Below are 22544 nucleotides of genomic sequence, written 5' to 3'. Positions count from 1 at the left end.
AGCCAAGCATCAACACTTTTTTTAGTGTAGAGCCTTGGGCAAGTTACGTAAACCCTCCAAGTAGTTTCACCCTCTGTAAAATAGGCATAAAAATTTCTTATATTCAGTCCTATGTGGGGGGCAGGGGTTAGTTGGTTGGAGCATCGTCCCATACACAAAAAGGTTGTGGGCTCAATCGCTGGTCAGCACACATACCTTGGTTGCGGATTCGATCCCCAGTCTGAGTGAGTACCAGAAGCAGTTGATGGATGTTTCTCTCTCGCACTATCACCCTTCCTCTCCCTCTCCCCCTCCCCCTCTTTCTCCTTTCCTCTCTCTCTTTCTCAAAATCAGTAAGATATATCCTCAGGTGAGGATTGGGGGAAAAAAACCTAATGTTTTTCTAGCATATTTCTAGCACATGAAGTTTCTAGCTTATTACTTAAAACATGGTAACTACTATCATCATTATCCATACGACAACCTGGAAAAGAGTAAAGCTATTCTTAAAATGGCTTGCAGCTACAAAGATGTGGTCAATGAGTCAAATACTGTAAACCTCACTCACATTGCAAGTATCTTTGTTTTACAACAAAGACAAAATTAATCAATATAGCAATTATTTATTAGGAAGAGTAATGGTCCTGATTCTCCCTCTGGAACTGTTAGCATTGCACATAGAAAAACTCTTTTATAGGCAAAAACCGAACCGAGAGTGGTCAGTATGAGTCATTGCTTCTCAGGAGGACACGTCGGAGTGTGAGTGGGTCAGGCCAAACTGGTCACAGTGATCATTATATCCCATGTCAATCTCTTAGACGAAAAGAAATACTGAAGCACATTTTGTAGTATCCTGGGGACATTTAGTCACACTCAAATGGTTCAGATTATTATAAAACCTAGAAGTGAATTTATAGGATTTCTTAAAAACATATTCCAAGTGTAATTTAAAATATTTATCAATGAATATTCAAGAACCTTTCTGTAGTAATGAAATCAGAACATACTGTAGCATTTTCTGTGTGCCAGGTACTGCTCTAAACACTTTATATACTAACTCAAATTAAATCTAAAAACAACCCTATGAAGTATATATTGATGTATGAGACATAAAAAAAGAGTAATTTATAATAAAATGTTTATTTTAATACATAAATTCTTGAGCACAGTTATATTAAAAGACACGAAGGAACAGGTGCTTATACCTGTAACGAAAGTCACTGTGACTGTCACAGCTTTGAATGTGGTCTCATGTTGTAAATGATGTCATAACATGCAGGCATGTTATACTGGCACTTCAGAAATGGCAAGGGGTGCCCTGGCTGGTGTGGCTCAGTGGATTGAGCACCAGACTAGTAATGGACTCGTGGTGATGCCAAGGTGAAAAACTCGTGGTAAATTTCCAAATGAAACAAAATCAATCCTCTTAACGTACATACTGGTTCAATTTTTGGAAGTTTTGGTATATATTAATGTGCTCATATATACAGTGGAACTAAAGCCTAGGTTCAGATGACTGTATACAGTTTTATTACCTCCCTCAGCGCCCCAGGGGTCATTTGAAAGTCATTCAGATGTCATGCTTTGTTCATTGCAAGTTGTTTAGTACCCTTTGCCCCACTCATCATTGTAACGACAATGAAAACAAGAAATGCCCCGATGAATCTGCAAAATGGGCTTTTACAGATTGTACAGTTGCTCAGTAGAGCCACAGGTCTAGGGGGTCTTAGCCTTCAAAGGGTTTATAGAGCAATAACAGCTTGCCGTGTGTAGGACTAAAATACAGGATGATAAATAAATACATAGAAATATGCACAGTGCTACAGGGACTTACAGATAACAGGGAGCATGTCTGCCTGTGGAGGTCAGAGAATGCCTCTTGTAGAAGTCACGCTTGACCTGGGCCTTAAACAGAGTACACCAAGCAGGAAACAGAAGTGCACTCTAGGCCGAGGGAACAGTATATATGGTGGGATGGAACATAGTTAAGGAATTGGGAAGAACTGATATAACCAAGCATATGATAAGTGTTGGAAAATGAAATGCATAGCTGGAAAGTCCCAGAAATGTCAAGCTAAGGACTTCATGTTGTAGGTAACAGAGAATTTAAAAAAGAAATGAGCCCTGGCTGGCGTAGCTCAGTGGATTGAGCGCAGGCTGTGAACCAAAGTGTTGCAGGTTCGAATCCCAGCCAGGGCACATGCCTGGGTTGCAGGCCATGGCCTCCAGCAACCACACATTGACGTTTCTCTTTCTCTCTCTTTCTCCCTCCCTTCCCTCTCTAAAAAATAAATAAATAAAATCTTAAAACAAACAAACAAACAAAAAAGACATTAAGCAAGGGGATTAAGAGCATATGATTGCATTTTAGAAAGACTGGTGGTTGTTTAGAATGAGGATTGACTGAGTAGATAATTGATGTCACCCCTTGAGGTAGTAAATCATGGTGTGACACAGCTGTTAACTGCTTGAACTAATCCATTCTGTGAATTAGATAGGGGTAGAAAGAACATTCTAAAAGCAGTTATACAGCACTTTGTCTCCCCCCTCTGTATGCAGTAACGTGTGGCAGCTCTTGCTGTTCCTGGCAGCTCTTGCTGTTCGTGACACCTGACACCTTTGCTCTGGCGTTATCCTTATCTGCTTATAGTAGCTGCATTTTAGTTCCCTCAAAGAAGACACACTGTTTTGATACAGATTATTTGATTTAATTGATTTTACTCTCCCTCTGTTTTCCTTTTCCATTTTACCAAAATATTGCATTGCATCCGTTTTAGCTGGAGTGAACTCACACAGCACTTCTGCGCTCCTATTATATAACTCACTGGATAGAACAACAACAAAATGCACAAGCTCAACACACCACCAGTAGACAACTCCCCATGTTTGCTTCCAGCCTCCACATCCGTTCAGGTCCAGAGCACGTCGTGATGAGAGTGCTCGGGCGCTGTTTGATATGGCTGTCATCTTTTTCACTAGGGAGTCAGAAAATCGAATAAAGCGAAGTCTACAAAGCGTTTCTTGCTTCCTTAATGAAGGCATCCTCGATGTTGCAGCGCAAAGCTGGCAGTGGTTACCGTAATTGACACTATGCCCTTCTACAGAAGGTGGGAGCTCTGTCTCAAAGAACCTTTTAAATGAAACCAGTCCTGGAGGGTGTGCAGGCAGGGGAAGTGATATACTTGCAAAGGAGAGGCTAGAGGAATTCTCATTTTGTTTCTTTCCTTTTTTCCTCTTCATTTTTCCCCAGTGTAAGATAAGCAATATTTATTAACATGTAATTTCACCGTGGCTGACCTAAAAAATGAAACAGGACAACAGGATTGGGGAGAGGCATACCTTAAACAATCAGGCACTCACACAAAGCAGCAGACACTCAAGCCATTGCATTTCTGGCTTGGTTGGAACCTAATGCAAATAGCGCTGCATTCAATGAGGCACATTTCCTAAAATAGCAAACATTCCAGTGTTACCATGGAGAGGTCTGAAGTGGAGGGTAAGGCAATAATGTGTTCTAAAAGCTCAAGGCGGAGACTGAAACCTTGCAGGGATTATTACCTCAGGTACCTCCAGCCAAGTTCATCTAAGATTTTTTTCAAAGCAGCTTTTTTGCATCTCCCCCTCACTTTTTTTTTTTAAGATTTCTTGGATAGAGGGAAAGGGAGAGAGAAAGAGGGAAAGATCCATGTGCGAGAGATATGTCAATTGGTTGCCTCTCGCATGCCCCCAACTGAGGAACCTGGCCTGCAACCCAGGCATGTGCCCTGACTGGGAATTGAACCTGCAACCTTTTGGTTTGCAGGCCAGCACTCAATCCACAGAGCCACAACAGCCAGGGCTGTATCCCCTTCTTAAGCTGATGAATGTTGATGCGGACTCAGTGACAAGTCTTCATTCAACATCACCATCTCCCAGACATAACACTCATTGGGAACATGTGTCAGAAACAGGTCTTATCAGCTAAGAACACTGTAGCTCTGACCCTTTAGAGCTGCAAAGGAAGTGGAAAAATAAGGGACTTCTTTACAGCTTCATTGAAAATACTTACTGAGCATTTACAATGCACATAGTACTGTTAGGTGAAGGAAAAGGAACACAGAATGTATAAGGTTTCGTTTCTGCCTTCTAGAAATTACAATCTAACTGGAAGGGAACAAGGGCACTGATGGAAACAGAATACAAAGCAGTAGAGAAAAAAAATCATCCTGGGCTGGGTGGCGGGGGAGGCAGTGAAGATTCCAATCTGTGAGGAATGAGTAGGATTTTAATAAGGGATGAAAAGGAAAGGCATCAATTCATTCATTCATTCATTCATATTCATTCATTCAATGATTATATACTTAGATCCAGGAACATACTGTTGTTTGGTACCTCATAAGATAACCAGATGAGTAAGGTGTATGGTTTTTCTTAAGTAGCTTACCAGCGAATCGGGAAAAGGCAATATGGAGAAATGACACATAAATCGCCATAGGTACTAAAGGACTTTGGAAATTCAAAGAAGAGAAACATGTCTTTTGAAGATATTAAGAAAGGCAGCTTAAAGGAGATACTTGAAAGTTGGATAAGATTTTGACAGGAGGAGGTAGTAGTGATTAGACAGAACATACCAAGTGGATGAGATGGAGAGGCAGGAAGTTCAGGGTAAGGAAGCAACCATCAGAATAGGATATACGTAGGGGCACAGTGAGTGTAGGCTAGAGAAGTAGGGTGAAGCAAGAGTCAGGGGGACTTAGGTGGAAGATTAAGAAGTTCATGATTAATTGATAAGTTATTAGGTCTCCAGGTTACATTTCAGAAAAGTGATATATATATCTGAGCTCTGTTTTAGAAAAATTAATCTGGAAGGATAGAGTGAAGGGGAAAGAAGCTCAGGGTACTAATAATTACAGAACTCTGTTGCCTAAGATATGAGGTCAGTAGAAGGTAACCAAGAATGGAAATTCATACGAAGGCAAAAAACTGAAATAAAATTTGTTTGTTTGTTCGTTCATTCATTCATTCATTCATTCATATATGCTAGTCAGTGACTACTGAGTGTCCACCATGGCCAGATTCTGGTGCTGTTACATACTGGAGAAACAGTATGAATAAGAAACGGAGAGCCCTTTCCCTTAAGGATCTTACATTCTAATAACAGAGAAATAAATTACCAGGTAATCAAACAAGCAAAGAAATAATTGCAAATTGTGGTAAGTACATTGAGGAAAACAAAGAGCAGGGACTAGCAAACTTTTTCTGTAAAAGGCCAGATAGTAAATAACTTAAATTTTGACTTTGCAGGCCATAAAGTATCTGCCAATGTAGCACAAAAACAGCCATACACAATAAATACATAAAGGAACTGGTATGGCTGTGCTCCAATAAAATTCTGTTTACAAAAACAGCCGGGGGCTGGATTTAGCCCACAGTTCATAGCTTGCTGACCCTGATACAGAATTAGGAGGAAGGTAGGGGGCATTATAGGTAAGGGGAAGATGGCAATCAAGAGTTGAGTCTTTCCTGTGGCCATTTTCAGATGTCTCTGACACATCATGCAGACACAAATAGGTAGTTGGTTATTTGAGAGCTGCACTTGGTAGAGAATTCTGGGATATATATGGGAAGTTACTGGTATAAAGATGGGAAAGGATGAGATGACATTAAAAAAATAAAGAGGCAGGTGAAAAGGTGCTAGAATGAGGCCTCCATGAATACCTACAAAAGGTTCGTTGTAGGTATAACTCTTAGTTTAGAAACTCATTTATGCAGGAAATGTTACATTACTGTCTTTAAATCAACTTTTTCAAAATTTGTTAGTTATTTTATTACAGTTGTCCCAATTTTTCCCTTTGCCCTCTTCCACTCAGCCCACCTGCACCCTTCCCACAGTCAATCCCCACCCTGTTGTCCATGTCCATGGGTCATTCATTCATGTTCTTGGACTAGTCCCTTCACCTTCTTCCACCATTAGCCCCCTCTTTAATCAATTTATTGTTATCCTGAGTCCCTATCTTAATCAGGCTTGGGGGGAATTCAGTTTTATCCATTTGGTACTTCCTTATCCCCACCCTCTCAGTTATGTGAAGGTGAAGGCCCCTAGGTTTTTTCAGGTGCTAAAGCATCAGGGAGATTACTCCGATCATTGGTCCACCACTGAAGCACCTGTACCCCAGCAAGCCTGGTTCGGCCACCCCTAACAGCTTGCTGTATTAGAATCTCATGGAGCAAGAACCCACGGACCTAGAGTCCAGCCTCTTCAAGTCACCTGTTGTCTTCTCCCCTCAGGTCCTGCTGCTTCCTCAGGGCACTGATAGGGAATGCAGGTGGATCCTTATTACTCTTTGAACCTCTGACTCTTCCTATATGGGTGAAATCTCATCTTCTCCTTTTTTGTTGACCTCAAAGACATTCTCTCTTTTCCCCACTAGGAAACCTGGCTTAATCTTCTGGGTAGGTTTCGAATTTTACAAAAGTCAGAGAGTACATTTGACTTCAGCCTCTGCTTTTTCACTCTGTAAAAACTCTTGAGACAAGATAATGCTAAGGGCCTGGCCATCAGATTAGGAAAGAGGGAGGCAGGGGCATACAGGTAACAAAACACATTTCTATTTAAAAATTTTTACCTTGTCACCATTTGATTAGGGAAGAACTATGAGATTAAGCTGAAAGTAGATTAGGATCTTTCTGTAGAGATACTGAAATGCCAGGCTAAGGGTTTGGGATTTCATCCTATAGGTAGTACAATGATGGATCTTTATTAGGAATGTTCTAGAAATAGCATGCAAAATGATTAGAGAAGCATGCTTCTAAGACTGCATGATGATTGAAGTTTTAGGTTTCAAGAACCTGAGGTGGAAAGTGTAGTGAAAATGTGAGGCAATGTTTCCGAAAAGCTAGAGATGTTCAGAAAAAAGGTCAAAACTAATTTAGTGTCTGGTTTAATATGGAAGGATTCTGAGGAATTAAAGGTAACAACTCTGAACTTTACAAGTCCGCCCAGTTACAGAAAATGAGCCTTCTGGCCAAGATGGAGGCATCAGTAGATATACTGTGCCTCCTCCAACAACCAAAAGAGGGGCAACAACAAATTTAAAAACAAAAAACAACCAGAACTGCCAGAAAATTGAACTGTATGGAAGTCCAACAACCAAGAAGTTAAAGAAGAAACATTCATCCAGACCAGTAGGAGGGGCAGAGATGGGTAACTGGGGAGGAGAGGTCTTGCAGCAAGGCAGCAGCTGGAGGACCTGGGTGGGTGACGTGGTGGCTAGCAGAGCAGGCCGTCCCACATTTGTGTGTGGATAAACCCGGAGGAAAACTGGGGGGCAAGACAGATCGTGCAACCCAGGGTTCCAGCATGGGGAAATAAAGCCTCGAAACCTCTGACTGTAAAAATCTGTGGGGGTTGGGGTGGCAGAAGAAACTCCCAGCCTCACAGGAGAGTTCGTTGGAGAGACCCACAGGGTCCTAGAACATACACAAACCCACCCACCCACCCGGGAATCAGCACCAGAAGGGCCCAATTTGCTTGTGGATAGTGGAGGAAGTGACTGAAAGCTGGCAGAGATGAGCAAGTGGCATTGTTTCCTCTTGGTCCCCTCCCCTACATACAGCACTACAACACAGCAAAGAGGGTTGCCCCACCCTGGAAAATACCTAAGGCTCCACCCCTTACAGAGTAACAGGCATGCCAAGACCCTCCCCCCCAAAAAATGGTCCAAATGAAAGAACAGATCAAGCTCCAGAAAAAATAAAACTAAGCAATGAAGAGATAGCCAACTTATCAGATGCAGAGTTCAAAACACTGGTAATCAGGATGCTGACAGAAATAGCTGAGTATGGTCGCAAAATTGAGGAAGAAGTGAAGGCTATGAAAAATGAAATAAAGGAAAATGTACAGGAAACCAACAGTGACAGGAAGGAAACTGGGACTCAAATCAATGGTTTGGACCAGAAGGAAGAAATAAACGTTCAACCAGAACAGAATGAAGAAACAGGAATTCAAAAACATGAGGAGAGGCTTAGGAACTTTTGAGACAAGTTTAAATGTTCCAACATTGGAATCATAGGGGTGCCAGAAAGAGAAGAACAAGAGCAAGGAATTGAAAACTTACTTGAAAAAAAAATGGAGAACTTCCCCAATCTGATAAAGGAAAAACTTCTAGGAAGTCCAGGAAGCTCAGAAACAGGGAAGCACACACCAAGGCACAACATAATTACATTACCCAAGATTAAAGCTAAGGAGAGAATCCTAAAAGCAGCAAGAGAATAGGAGACAGTTATCTACAAAGGAGTTCCCATAAGGCTATCAGCTGATTTCTCAAAAGAAACCTTGCAGGCAAGAAGGTGCTGGAAAGAACTGTTCAAAGTCATGAAAGGCAAGAACCTACATCCAAGATTACTCCATCCAGCAAAGCTCTCATTTAGAATGGAAGGGCAGATAAAGTGCTTCCCAGATAAGGTCTAGTTAAAGGAGTTCACCATCACCAAGCCATTATTATATAAAATGTTAAAGGGACTTATCTAAGAAAAAGAAGATAAAAAATATGAACAGTAAAATGAGAAAAAACTCACAACTATCAACAACTGAACCTGAAAAAACAAAAACCAACTAAGCAAACAACTAGAACAGGAACAGAATCACAGAAATGGAGATCACATGGAGAGTTATCATCGGGGAGAGGAAGAAGGGAGAAAGGGGGAAAAGGTACAGGGAATAAGCACCATAAATGGTAAGTACAAAATAGACAGAGGGACATTAAGAATAGTTTAAGAAATGTAGAAGACAAAGTACTTGTATGTATGACCCATGGTCATGAACTAAGGGGGGGAATGAAGATGGGGGTGGTGCAGGGCGGAGGGGAAGAAAGGGGGGGAATGGGACAACTGTAATAGCATAACCAAAAAATATTAGAAAAAGGAAAATTATATGCCCAACTGTACTTCTGCTGATCCATCTCTAGCTTTTAATAGTGTTACAGCCATTGTTCTCATTCTTGAAATTCGGTCCCCTTCTCACTTGTGCTGTCATTACAGAAGTTTTCTTGAGCCACTTCAACTCATTAGATCATGAATCAAATATTTCATTATCTTTTTACAAATTGACTCCTCAACTGCACATTTCTGCTCATTTTAAACCATTTTATCTATCAGCCTCCAGACCAAAAACCTTATCTCCATTTTTAATGTTTTCTTTTCCTTCACCCTTTCTGCATATACGTCATCAAGTCTGCTGTTCATTCCTTCAAAATGATGCTTGTATCTGCTGCTTTCTTTATTAGCAGGTCTTCCTGTAATCATCCCAGATTTCTCCCTGAAACTCCAATTTCTGATCTTTTGACTGAGATTTTGCCTGCTGCCTGGGTTATCTTCCTAAAATAAAGTTTTCATCATGCCATTCTCTGCTCAAGTTTATAACATTAAGTCCGATTCTAATAGTTGCCAAGGCCCTCCATAGCACCACAGCATGGTGTCTGGCTTAGAGTTGGCCCTTCATTCATGTTCTTTGAATGAACTTGGATGTAGTATGAACCTGGCCATTCATATGTCCCACAAAATCTCTAATATCTCCTCATACCTACAGGCTAGCACTGTATCTAACCCAACTTCCAAGACTTCTGAGGATGCACTTTTTTCTGCACTCCCTTCTTTTTCCTCCATTCTAAGACCCATCTCAAATGCTTCTCTTGACTCCTTCAACTACATTAACCCTTGCTAATTTCAGCTTTATCTGCACTCATATTAGATTTAAGTCGATACCTTTCCATTTAGTAGTCAGTTGTTCTCATCATAGCATCCACATTTTCTCCCCTTCAACTAAACTGAAAGCTCCCTGAAGGCAGAGAAAAGCCATACTGAAGTTTGCCTAAATTCTTACTCATTGGTTGATTGACTTAGTAATACTTTAAAATTCTCTTAAATAGCTATGGGTATTTAACAGCTTAAGTTGAAAGACTCTGATGTTACTATTTTAAGGGATTCTGCTGATACCCATATTATTACAAGCTGTAGTCAAACTGGATATCCCCTGGTTTTAAGACAGGTGTTTTGAAACGCTGTATTAGTAATTAATGCAAAACATGATTGTTTTTGACATCTTAAATATTTCCAGGCAGCACAGGGAAATCATGCTTGTGGTATTACCATAAAGCCTAACTGGGTTGCCTTTGAGATTCTTGCATTTCCTCATTTTCTTTGGCATCTCTGCCAGAGTCACTTTTTTTTTTTTTGTCTTTTTGGCATAGTTTTCAGTAATGAGAACAGCTAGTTCCAATGCCATAACTAGGGCAATGAAACCTCATACAACTGGTTTGAGACATGGGGATTTTCCACATCTGATTCTCTTGGAAACTCCCAGCTTACAACTAGGTCTTGGAAACAAACAGTAAAATGCTGAGGGTACAAAAGTGACTACCGTCCTAAAAGGTACTTCCCAGGGCCCTAAAATCTAGAGATCCAAACAGAGTGTAAAAGATCCTGACCATAATAATATTGTACTTAGGAATCTTGTTTCAATTTAGTATACAGTTCCCTAAAGTCAATAGTTTTGTAGTAGTTCTACATTGATGCGTTTTTCAGTTTATCTGCAGACTTTCTGATCTTTGGACTGAGAATACAGTTTAGGATAGTTCTAATTCAGTGGTTTGTGTGATTCCCAGAAAGTGCCATTAGCATAATCTGGGAATTTGTTAGGAATGCAAATTCTTGGGTCTTACCCCAGACCAATTGAATCAGAAACTCTTAGGTCCCAGCAATCTGTTTTAACAAATCTTCTAGGTGATTCTGATGCATGCCAAAATTGAAAACCACTGTTTAAATTCAACATGTTTACTTTGTAGATTAGGAAATTAAGGGCCAGATATTAGTGACCTCACCTAGGACATAAAGCTGGTAAGTGAATGCATTTGTCAATCCATTCTGAGGACAAATTGCTGATATATAAAATTAGTAATTTGTTTAATTCATAATAGCTTGTTATTATATGAAACCTGTTCTCAAATTTTCCTTTATTACGTACCTTTGATACACTTTAGAAGTAGTCATCTTACTCTAAATCATCACAAAAGCCCTAAATCTCACATTAACAATATGCTTTGTTTCAGTCATAAATGTGTGGTATGCATATGCATATAAATAATATTTCCCAAAGCTCATATGGATAGGAAGTATGAAGATTTGAATTTGCATTTGGGCCTTTTATAGAATTTTTTCTGGGCTATATTTTATCTTCCCAATTTTCAAAGCTAATTCTTATGATAAAATGGGGGTTATTTTCTGCCAAAGAAACCCCTCAGATAAAAGTTTGTAAGTAATACATATATTTACATTTGAACAATACTAACATATATAAAATCTACAGACCTAAGCATTCAGTTCAGTGAGTTGTGACAACTGCACACATCCATGTATCCATGACCCAGATCAAGATACAGAACATTTTCATAGCCCCAGAAACTTCCTTTGTGCTCCTTTGGAACCCATTCTCACCTTACTGCATTCCCCATAACCACTGTCTGAATTTCTGTCACTGTAGATTCTTTTCTTATGGAATCTCGTAGGATGTACTGATTTGTATATAGCTTGTTTCATGCTTTTGACATTCACTCGTGTTGTGGGTATCAGAATACTTTCTTTTTTATTGCTGGTTAGTATTGCATTGCATGAATATATCAAAATGTGTTTATTCTGCCTTTTTCTTGATAACAATATTTTTTTCTTATCAGAAAGGCAGAACATTATTATAGAAAGTTACAGAATACAAATGAGGAAAGAAGAAAATAAGTATTCATAATTCCATTCTCTACACACAATCACTATTTAATAACTTGTATAACCCCCTTAGAACCTTTATTTATATAAATTGGCCATATATATATAGTTATATACATTTCAGAAATTCTTATTTTAGTTTCAAGTTTTACCACTTAGATGCTCATCTTTGTGTGTTAAATTGGCACAATTCTTGATTGTAACTACAAAATATTTTCTAAATTTAAAAAATATCTAACAATAATACATGAATAAACATTCGCTGCCCAAATTTCAAATGATGCACAGTATGTAGAATAAATGTTCCCGTTTGGTCCCCCCATTTTGCTTGCCTTTCCATCGGCAGGCCATGTTAACTAAATACAACACCTCGACCAAGATGATACTGATAAGGACCAGGAAGTGCTGAATTTATCATCACATAATTTTCCTTCATTTATTTTTTAATTTTTACTTTCAAGTTTTGTAATTTATATACCAGTGATCTTTCAATTTAGACTAAATTATTTTATAATACCAATAATCATGTTAGCACTATTTCTAGTACTTTAATTTACTATCCACTTTGAAATATGGTTCTTGAATATTTTCTCAAGGAGTGAAGAGTGCTGTCTTCAGATTTTCTTTGATTGTTGAATGATTCATCCCTATTTCTTGACGCCTAGATATGGCTAGCTTTCTTTCAGTATGTTGGTCTTTACTTAGAGTAAACATATTCTTCAAAGGTAAAAGGCCTTTTCTCCCGTTATACTGACTCGCACTTCTGCACCAAGCCACCTATATAGTCATTAAAGTGTAAAGATTACAGCCATGGCTTGTGTGGCTCAGTGGATTGACTGCCTGCAAACCAAAGGAGCACAGGTTTGATTCCTAGTCTATGGCACATGCTTGGATTGCAGGCCAGACCCCCAGTAGGGGGCGCATAGGAGGCAGCCACACTGATGTTTGCTACTCTTTCTCCCTCCCCCTCTCTAAAAAATAAATAAATAAAATCTTAAAAAAATAAAGTTTAGAGACTGCAATTAGGTACAAAATATTATTATGGAATAGAGAATAATACAAAGTACTAGTTTGCTCCTGAATAGCATTTTGTCTCATTAATTACTTTATTAGCATTTTTCCCAGTAGGAAAATGTGGCTTGCAATGACACTTAAAAAAGAGGCTTGATTAGTGTCTTAATTTGCTCTTTTATAGACCTTTGAATCTTTGCTGTTCATTAGAAAAATACTTAAGACAGGGTAGTGTCCTGGCAGGTGGTCTATCAGTAGGGTGAGTCCAGTAACTACTTGCTTGCCTCTTTGTAGATCACTGTAGATTCGAAAGATTGTTTTAGTTTCTTCTGACCGTGAAGCTCATATGCCTAGAGACAGGCAAAAATGTATCTATGATGAGTTTTACTTGGAACTCTGTTTTACATTCTTGGTTTTAGGGCCAGAATATACATATTTAGGTGAAATCGCACATGCAAAGTTCTATACCCTGGGAACCCCAAACTTCTAAGAACTGTCCTGTCTCCCAATAGAGATAGTAAGATTTTGTTTTGGTGATTAAATAACAATGCACTCATGTGTGCAGAGCACCATAAAGTTTTTAAATTGCTTTAAAAGTCTTTTTATAATATTAAAATAACATCAGCTATTATTTAATGAGCTGAGTAAGCACTGGTAAAATATGGTGGATTAAATAATCTCACTTAATCCACCATAATAAATTGTATGGTTTATTATGAGTTCTCATTGAAGGCATTTGAATGTCTTCTTGTTTGGGAGTAGGGGCTCAGATATAGACTGTTGCTGGGCTTGACCTCTCACAAGGTCAAGTTAGTGAAATTTCAGCATTATTGACACTGGGAAATGTCCTGCTCTGGGGGATTCCACGTAACTGCTGGCGGCTGTTTTCCTTCCTGCCTGGTGTCTATATGCCTTTCACGCCAAGAAAATTCTTTATTATTAACGATTTGACACCCGAATCCCTCCGAGTCAGAGCTCCAGCTTCCCTCCAGTCTTTGTGTGCATGCCAAGTTCTATACCCAAGGGTAGGGTGACTTACAACTGCCTAGTGTTGAATAAGACAGGGTGTTAATTGAAGTCAGAGAAATTCCCAGCCCTAACTGCGCAAGCAGCAGCACTCCCCGACACCTGGACTCGTGCTCAAAACAGCTAGGTCTTTTCTTCTACTACCCACCCCCCTCCCCCAAAATAAGGACTGCCGCTACCTGAAAGAGAATTTGGTGATGGTAATCTACTCTTGGGTTGTCTACATTCTGGAAAAAGCTCACTTAATCCTGTTTAACCAGCTGCATTTACGTGGCAATTACTGGACTCTTTCACAGGTGACTGCTTTGTACCATCTCTTGATTTCTACTCTAAAAAAAGGGGCAAATATCCAGGAGTGCTAAATCCACCACCTACTCCCAACATCGCGAGGGGAAGAGAAACACTTGTCCTCTTTTCTAGATACTCCCAACAGTCGCGGGCGAGGTTGAATCGAGCCTCCAAAAATCCTCCCAACCCGTCTCTTGGTTTACCCACCCTTTCTCCACGGCCGCCTCTGCAGCCTCTAAAGCCAGGCCCGAGACCCGGTGGGGAGAGGAGGTGGGGCTGCAGGCGAGAGAGAGAGACACGCCCGCCGCGGTACCTAGTGGCGCTGCCGGGCTGCCTCGACAGAGGACGTGGCAATACCCGTGGGGGAGGGGATTCGGCTTCCTCCTTCCCCGCAGAGCTTCGGGACTTGCTGCTGGCCCCGGAGGGAGGAGCCAAGCCGGGACAGGTGCGCTTTCTCGGTGAACTCTTAGCAGATGAAAGTGGCCCAGACCGTCTTGCTTCCCACTGGGAATACACTGTAAGCCAGGTCTGTAGTTCCACCGCGAGGAGGGGGTGACCCGATTTGGTACACATCACCATCCGCATGCGCAGATGCGGGGTGCGGCCTCGGGACTACAGTTCCCAGAGGAACCGCCCGCAGGCCACGGGCGCTTAGCTGCTGACGCCATCTTGAAATCTGATCCTCAGTGTCCCAGCCTTTGCGTCAGTCTACGGCGGCACTTAATGCATCTCGAACCCAGCTTGCTGAAAGAGAGGACGCCGAAGACGGCGGCTGGTGGGAGAGACAGTTAGAGGAGACGAGCTAGGTTCTGAGCGCGGCCTGCGCTGCTGTCACTCAGCATCGCCCTGAGGCGTTTCTTCGCGCGCGCCCTTCCCGAGGGGCGGGGCTGACCACTCCGGTACCCAGAGCTCGTGCGCGGGTGGCAGAGGTGACTTCTTGCACAGTGGGAAGCCCACCGGGCTGTGCCATGCTGGCCCGAATCCACCGAGGCGAGAGGCTGACCGCTACCCCACGCCAGTGAATGATCGCCCAGCAGCAGCCGCCTCAGGGAAGATGAAGGAGATTTGCAGGATCTGTGCCCGGGAGCTGTGCGGAAACCAGCGGCGCTGGATCTTCCACACGGCGTCCAAACTCAACCTCCAGGTTCTGCTCTCTCACGTCCTCGGCAAGGATGTCTCCCGCGATGGCAGAGCCGAATTTGCTTGCAGCAAGTGTGCTTTCATGCTTGATCGGATCTATAGATTCGACACCGTTATCGCCCGGATCGAAGCTCTTTCTATTGAGCGTTTGCAGAGGCTGCTGCTGGAGAAGGACCGCCTCAAGTTCTGCATTGCCAGCATGTATCGAAAGAATAACGATGACTCTGGCGCGGAGGCCAAGGCGGGGAATGGGACGGTTGACATTTCCAGCTTACCCGATGTAAGATACTCGGCGCTACTCCAGGAAGACTTTGCCTATTCGGGGTTTGAATGTTGGGTAGAAAATGAGGACCAGATTCAGGAGCTACATAGCTGCCATGCTTCCGAAGGCCCTGGAAACCGACCCAGGAGATGCCGTGGTTGTGCAGCGTTGCGGGTTGCTGATTCTGACTATGAAGCCATTTGCAAAGTGCCTCGAAAGGTGGCCAGGAGTGTCTCATATGGCCCTTCTTCCAGGTGGTCCACTAGCATTTGCACTGAAGAACCAGCACTGTGTGATGTTGGGCCGCCGGACTTAGCAAGCACGAAGGTACCCCCAGATGGAGAAAGCATGGAGGAAGGGACTCCTGGCTCCTCTGTGGAATCTTTGGATGCAAGTGTCCAGGCTAGTCCTCCGCAACAAAAGGATGAGGAAACCGAGAAAAATGCAAAGGAACTTACAAAGTGTGACTGCTGTTCCGATGAACAGGCTCCACAGCATATGTGTAATCACAAGCTGGAGCTAGCTCTTAGCATGATTAAAGGTCTTGATTATAAACCCATCCAGAGCCCCCGAGGGAGCAAGCTTCCCATTCCAGTGAAATCCAGCCCACCTGGAGCCAGGCCTGGCCACACCATGACAGATGGAGTTAGTTCCAGTTTCCTTAACAGGTCTTTGAAACCCACTTGCAAGACACCTGTCAGTTACTCCTTGGAGATTTCAGACCTGCAGGAGCTCTGGGATGATCTCTGTGAAGAGTATTTGCCACTTCGGGTCCAGGTATACAAAATGGCTACATAGTGCCTTTTTGATTATAGTTACCGGCCTCAAGCCTCACGTGACTCCTGTTTAGGTGAAGGTTAATAATATAGACTTAAAATCATTGAGCCCATTTTTGTTGGCATCTTTCGCTTGTGTGCCATTAGTACATGTGATTCACATTCAAATAATATTTGCTTTTCACAATACTCTTTGTAGTAACATCTATTAGCCTTCCCATTAAATATCAAAATTGTAGACTTTTTTAAAGACAAAAGGACAAAGATTCCTAATTCACTTTGACCCGATGAAAAGACATATAATCTTATTTCTGACATTAGAACTCTTTTAGAACTTTCCTTTTAGCCCTTCCCCCTTCTTTTTTTGTTTTTTTTTTTTTTATTTTTAGATTTGTAGATGTTTTCTTCCATTCTGTAAGGGAGTGAGTTCTCCCTGGAGCATTAAGCTTTTTTATCCCCAGGTATGCCTCAAACTGACTAGGGCATAGGGTAAATGTTTGGGAATACCTGTTAACTCACCAAAGTATTGTAACATCTGGGCAATATGTAAATATTAATGTAAATATTGCCCAGATGTTACATTTATATTAGTTATATTAATATTTACATTAATACTACCATTTGAGGACTAATGATGACTTGCTCATAAAAGAGACTTGGGAATTCAAGTGTTGTCATTTAAAATGTTAAGAAGATAACTTTTCACAGCCAGTTTGTCCACTGACGTCCTTTAGAAGATGTTTGATATTAAAGGATTCATCCATTATCAAGTGATAGCGTTTCATCCATTATACTACTCTGAAATTTGTAAATGACTAGAAGAGGGCAGTAGATCTTAATTTGAGCTGTTTATATGTGGCCAATTGATTTCATGTGACCTTTTAAATTCAGCTACATACAGGGAACTGACAGATGCTATTTTGTTTCTACACGTAAATGCTAGGTTCTTAAACATTCAAATGTCTGGTGCATTCTGTTTGGTACACATCCTCTAGTGATAACCATTATAAATATGGACAACCTAGAAGGCATTTTTGGAAGGCAGCCACAGTCAACATCATCCTAGAAATTCAGAGCTTTGATAACAAATGAAATTGTTGTCACTTGAAGTCTTTGAAAAATACTTTTATTATATATAAAATTTGCATTGTAATGACAATATTGTCAGGAACTATATATGAAAGTGCTATGAAAAAGTTTTAAAATGTTTTTATTTGTATAAAATATTGAGTGTTAGTATGTCTAGGGATTGTGTGTGTTTTTTATTTTGCTTCCTTTTCTTAGAGTGGAGCCTCAACAGCTAAATTTGGGCTTTACAGTATTTGTGTGACCAGACATAGATGCACAAATTAAACTTGGTGCTTTCATATTAGGGTCTAAAAGTAGGCTGGGCAGGGTGGGTGGGAAAAAGGCTTTTTTTACCCCCCACCCCCATATATGGTCACTGTTGTAGAAAGTAAAGATTTGGAAAATTGCAGCAAAACGAGGAATTTTTAAATCCATAGTTAATTAAAAATACTATCTTTTGGTGCCTGTTCTCAATAAATTTTGGTGTTGGGAAGGATTTTAAAGATCATCTCTTTTAGGCCCTCAGTTTAGAGATAGGAAAAGCTTGTGGTATAAATAACAGCCCAGGCAGAGCCCAAAGATCCTTAGCCATTCTCAGCCAAGACCTTTTTATTCTGTGTATTAAGCTGCATTGCCTGCTATACATTGAATTAAATAAGTACTTATTTTAAACAAAGAGGTTTTTTTCGATAACTTAAGGATTCCAATAGGATTCTTTAGGGATTCTGTGAAGAAAACTGATCACATTTAAACTATGTTGACTGTATCTTTACTTTAGGTCCCTTTACTTCACTAAATTTGGACATTAGAAAAATAGACGTTTAAAACAATAGTATATGACCTTTCACTGTCGCCTGGCTTACATTCTTTATTTTTTGTTAAATAATAAAACTTCAGGAGGAGGGAGAAAATAACATTCAGCTTGAATTATGACATTTAATTATCATGCCATTTTCTCTGATAATTAAGGAGATGGAAGAAAATAGAAAGATAAATTAGGCTTAAAGCATTTGTAAGTAAAATGTATATTTTGGACCCCTGGTCTGTTCTTTAGGTGGGGTTGACTTTTAAGGTGCCTAGGCCGGTTGTGCTTTATGGCAAAGCCAGAGCAAAGTGGAACAAAGACAGACTGGTTTTTGTCTCTTTCTCTGAACAAATGTGGAAAGAATAGGAGTAAATGTAAATTATTTTTGGTAGTTATCATTTTAGCTTATAGGAAGAAAAAACTATAAAAGAAAAAAATTTCATTTAGTTATATTCTACTACAAATATGAAGAAAACCTCTTATCCTAAAGAGCAGTTAGGTCATTTTGATCCCTTTGTTTAATCCTCCACTTATCCCATTCTGTGTACTATTACAGTGTCACCATCACAATGCCTCCTGATCACCTTCTTGTCTTGTTTCCTCTTTCTCTTTTCTTCTTCTTTATATTAAAGACAAACAGCAACAGTGTCACTCTCCTGCTTATTAAATTTCTAATATGTAAGTTGACTTATTTGTCTTCTGCAGAATTTGTGCTTGAATACCCAAGATTGTTTAAATATCCAAAGAAAGATTTGAAGGCTTATTCTAGCAGTAATTATTCCTGCTTTATTGTCTGGTCTGAACTAGAAAAGCTGTGATAGGAGGGGTGTGGTTCCTTAGTAAACAGCAATTCAGCTCTGGCCCATGTGCAGTTTCTACCTAAATTCAAAGAGCAGATCTTTGCTTCAAGCTTTGCAGTGCCAGGGCCAGCTCCTGTATGACTGTGGTAAATTAACACCTCTCATATACTTCAGCTACACAACTTAGATCAGGCCATTTGGGAGGTGTATTAGATGCTGGTCAAAGATTAGGCCTTTAATTTAATAATAGCTGGTTCTTATGTATCTTCTCTTATTAACAATAGGATAGACAATAGCAGCAGTTTAAGATCTGTGACCTGCTATTGTGAGGACTAGAAAAGTGCCAAGAAAATTGCTGTTATCCCAGAAGATACAAAGTACAGCCTTTTGGCCTAAAGGTCTTAAAAAATACAACATGAGGCCTGGAAGAAGCAATTCTCTTTTCTGGTACTGGACTTGTCCTGAGTCAAGAGCAATTTAGTTAAGATTATTACAACATGATTTTAGTAGCTGATACTCTGGAGATCAGCACTAATCAACCAAATCAATTAATACTGATTTCAGGTTGTATAAAATCCTCACAGGAGTGATTGGTTTCTGTACTTGATACTGCCAAGGATTCATTATGAGCTGTTGACTCAGTGGGACTTTTCCCACTGAGTGCTTTTTTGGCACTCTGCTATCTGAAAGAACATTTTTCTGAGATGTGAAATAATAAAGAATTATGAATAAAGAAGAAACACACATTTTCCAGCTTTTAGATTGGTACATTACATTTACAGAATTAGGAATTTCCTATGATAATTTATGCCAAGATGGGTTCATATGAGATCCAGATTCATAGGTACTTTTCTGTGGCATTCTTTGGCTTTAAAGTTGCTGCTATGAAATATCCATATTAAATCTCTATCTGTCTATCTTCCTACTTACTTAACTTTCTAACTTTGTAGTCTTATTTCTAAGAGAGCCACTGAATAGAACATTTGCCTGAGAATTAGGAGACAGGCCTGTTTTTTGTTTGCATTTTATTGTTCTTAACTTATTAAAAACTTTTGGTCTCCATACTATTTCAGGCATTGTGGTAGGTAGGTAGGCTTTATAGAGGTGAAAGATACATTACCAACTCCTGGTTTAATTGGAACCTTTTCCTGATTTCCTGTGTAGCTTTGGACAAATTACTTACCATCTCTGAGTCACGGTTTCCTCAAATGTAAGATGGGATTGGACCAGATGATTAGTTTTAAAGTTTTTTCACAGCCCTTTGGTTTCAAGTGCATAGATATGACCACCTTTCCTGCCATTTTAAACTTGAGGCTATTTTCTTTAATTCTGTTTGTTATAGTTTAAATTTGAAAACTATCTTATAATAGATGTTATTGGAAAGTCATTTTATTTGAGGAAGTAAGAAGCCAAGTTTTGTAGACAATGTTTTATCATTAAATAAATGATAAAAGCATTTATCATTTAGAATTGTTGTACACAACTATTAAATAGTTATCTGTCCTGTGTGTGACATAATTCACATTACTTCAGGGCAAAGCTCCCTGTTATACCACAACAGATATCTTAGTTTTTTATTTTTTAATTTATATGTGATCTTTTTATCACCATTTATGCCCCATCCCCTCTTCCACTTCTACCTACCATCCCTACCCCTCAGTTTTTCTAGAAGTCATTTTCTTTGCTGCTTTTCTCTTTTTCTGTCTTCCACTATCTAATCCTTTTGACTATACTTTCAAAATGTATCTCCCCATTTCTCTCCCCCTCCATTGCTACCACTCTAATCCAGGGTACTGTTATCTTTCACCAACATTACTGCTTTAGCCTTCTACCTAGTCTCCATGTTTCTACTGGTGCTTCCCCACCATCCACTCCTCACAGAGCAGCTTGAGTGACCTTTTGAAGAATTAAATATGATTGGGTTACTGTTCTGATAAAAACGCAGCAGTCCATTCTCATTTCAATGAGAATAAAAGCTATATATGACTTGACCCCTACCTGCCTTTCCACCTCATCAGAAATTACTATCTCCTTTGCCCATTATGCTCTATCCCTGTGCTATTCGGCTAGCCTTCTGTGGCTACTGAGCACTTGAAATATGGCTAATCCCAATTGAGATGTGCTGTGAGTGATACATGTACCTCTCATTTCAAAGACTTAGTGTGAAAAAAAGTGTAAAGCATCTTATTTATAATTTTTTATGTTGAACATATGTTTATGGTAGTATTTTGGACATAATGTATTGGTTTAAATAAGATCTTTTATTAAAATTTAATTTACCTATTTTTACTTTAGCCAATGAAGATACTAGAAAATTTTAAATTACGTATATAACTCATTGTATTTCTATTAGAAAGTGATACTCTGGTTACTTAGGCCTCTCTTTTTCCCAGGCTCATATCCACCCTGGGTCTTTTCCAATAGCTGTTCCCTTTCTTCTGCCTTGGCTGGTTTTGTACATCTTTGCAGGACAGGCTCATTGTCATTCAAATGTCCATTTAAATGTTGCCTCACCTCATGAAGACTTTCCAGAGATCAACCAATTTGGGATAACTTAATCACTTTGTCATGCTTCCTGTTTTATTGCATAAGGCTTGTCACTATCTGGTATTTTGTGTATTTCCTTGTTCCTTTATAACATAGCTCCCCAATCCATCTTCCACGGCACTTTGTATACTATGGTATTTAAAAGATCTGCTGGATAGTACAGGGCTAGAATACAGTGAACAAAGGAGATAGCAATGCATGGTGAAGTAGAAAAATTGATAAATAGCATTGAAGGAATGGAAAAGGTTTTTCTTCTGAAATCTTCATATTCCCAGTCAGTTGCTGGCAGGAAGGGATTTAAGGTAAGTTGTTACTTCCCTGCCTGCAAGGTGGTAATCAGAGTTTGAAAGTGTGGAGGAAAGGAAAAATGAATAGCTGTTGCCTTTTTCTCTCTTCCTAATGGGTTTGTAGTTTTCCTAGTTGGTCTGGGGGTGGGGCAGCCAGGGAGGAGATGGAGTTTAATGCCCACTAAATTCCTAAAGCTTTAGTTTAGTAAGTACTCTTAGCTCATAAATATTAGGTACAGTTCAATAAGTTCATCTTAGTCTGACTGATCAGCCCATACATAAATAATACGTGTTTGTTTTTTTTCCAACTGAATTGTTTTGGTGAATTGCTGTTTCTGTAAGACATAGCTCCTTCTTGGGCCACTATGGATTTTAAATTTTATTTTAAATTTTTCACATTTTATTTTGAAATATTGGTAATTTCAAACTTAGAGAAGTCATAAGGGAGCTACAAAGAACTCCCAGATTCACCAGTTGCCTAATATTTTGCTATAGTTTGCTCCCACTGTCTATATAGATACATTATTTTTTTTATTCCTGAACCATTTGAGAATTAGTTGCAGATATTAGGCATCTTTACACTGAATTCTTCAGCATTTATTTCCAAAAGACAAGGACATCTCTTATATAACTACAGTACTTAGTATTGATAAAAATGCTCTTATTTACGGGATAGTCCATGTTCAAAATCTGCCATGTTTCCAATTATGTGAGCAGGCATGTTATAAGAAAGATAGTTGGAATATAACTTTTCCTCTCAGGGATGGTGCAAGTTTGAACAATGTACCTTTTGGATTCCTTGAT

At 39.8% G+C, this 22544-nt stretch overlaps 1 protein-coding gene across 16 annotated transcripts in view; it reads left to right on the top strand.

The window, feature by feature from the left end:
- The window catches only part of LOC123833467 (phosphodiesterase 4D interacting protein), a 202492-nt gene that overhangs the window by 110884 nt on the left and 69064 nt on the right, over positions 1-22544 (top strand). For 5 of the 16 annotated variants that reach the window (XR_006788272.1, XM_045861691.1, XM_045861693.1 and 2 more), the window contains exon 1: positions 14423-16234. The exons of 9 other annotated variants lie outside the window; for them this stretch is intronic. Coding sequence is in view for 6 of the 7 variants with exons in the window: in XM_045861691.1 (XP_045717647.1) it covers positions 15110-16234 (1125 nt within the window). In the remaining variant the exon portion in view is untranslated. Of the gene's footprint in view, positions 1-14421; positions 16235-22544 lie in introns of those variants that run through there. 2 more of the 16 variants (XM_045861701.1, XM_045861695.1) reach the window with 1 other exon arrangement.

Source organism: Phyllostomus hastatus, unplaced genomic scaffold, assembly GCF_019186645.2.
Source record: "Phyllostomus hastatus isolate PE091 unplaced genomic scaffold, TTU_PhHast_1.1 phas_scaffold_216, whole genome shotgun sequence".
NCBI classification, from domain to species: Eukaryota; Metazoa; Chordata; class Mammalia; order Chiroptera; family Phyllostomidae; genus Phyllostomus; species Phyllostomus hastatus.
The sequence above is the reverse complement of the archived record's forward strand: the minus strand, read 5'-3'. Positions and strand labels throughout refer to the sequence as shown.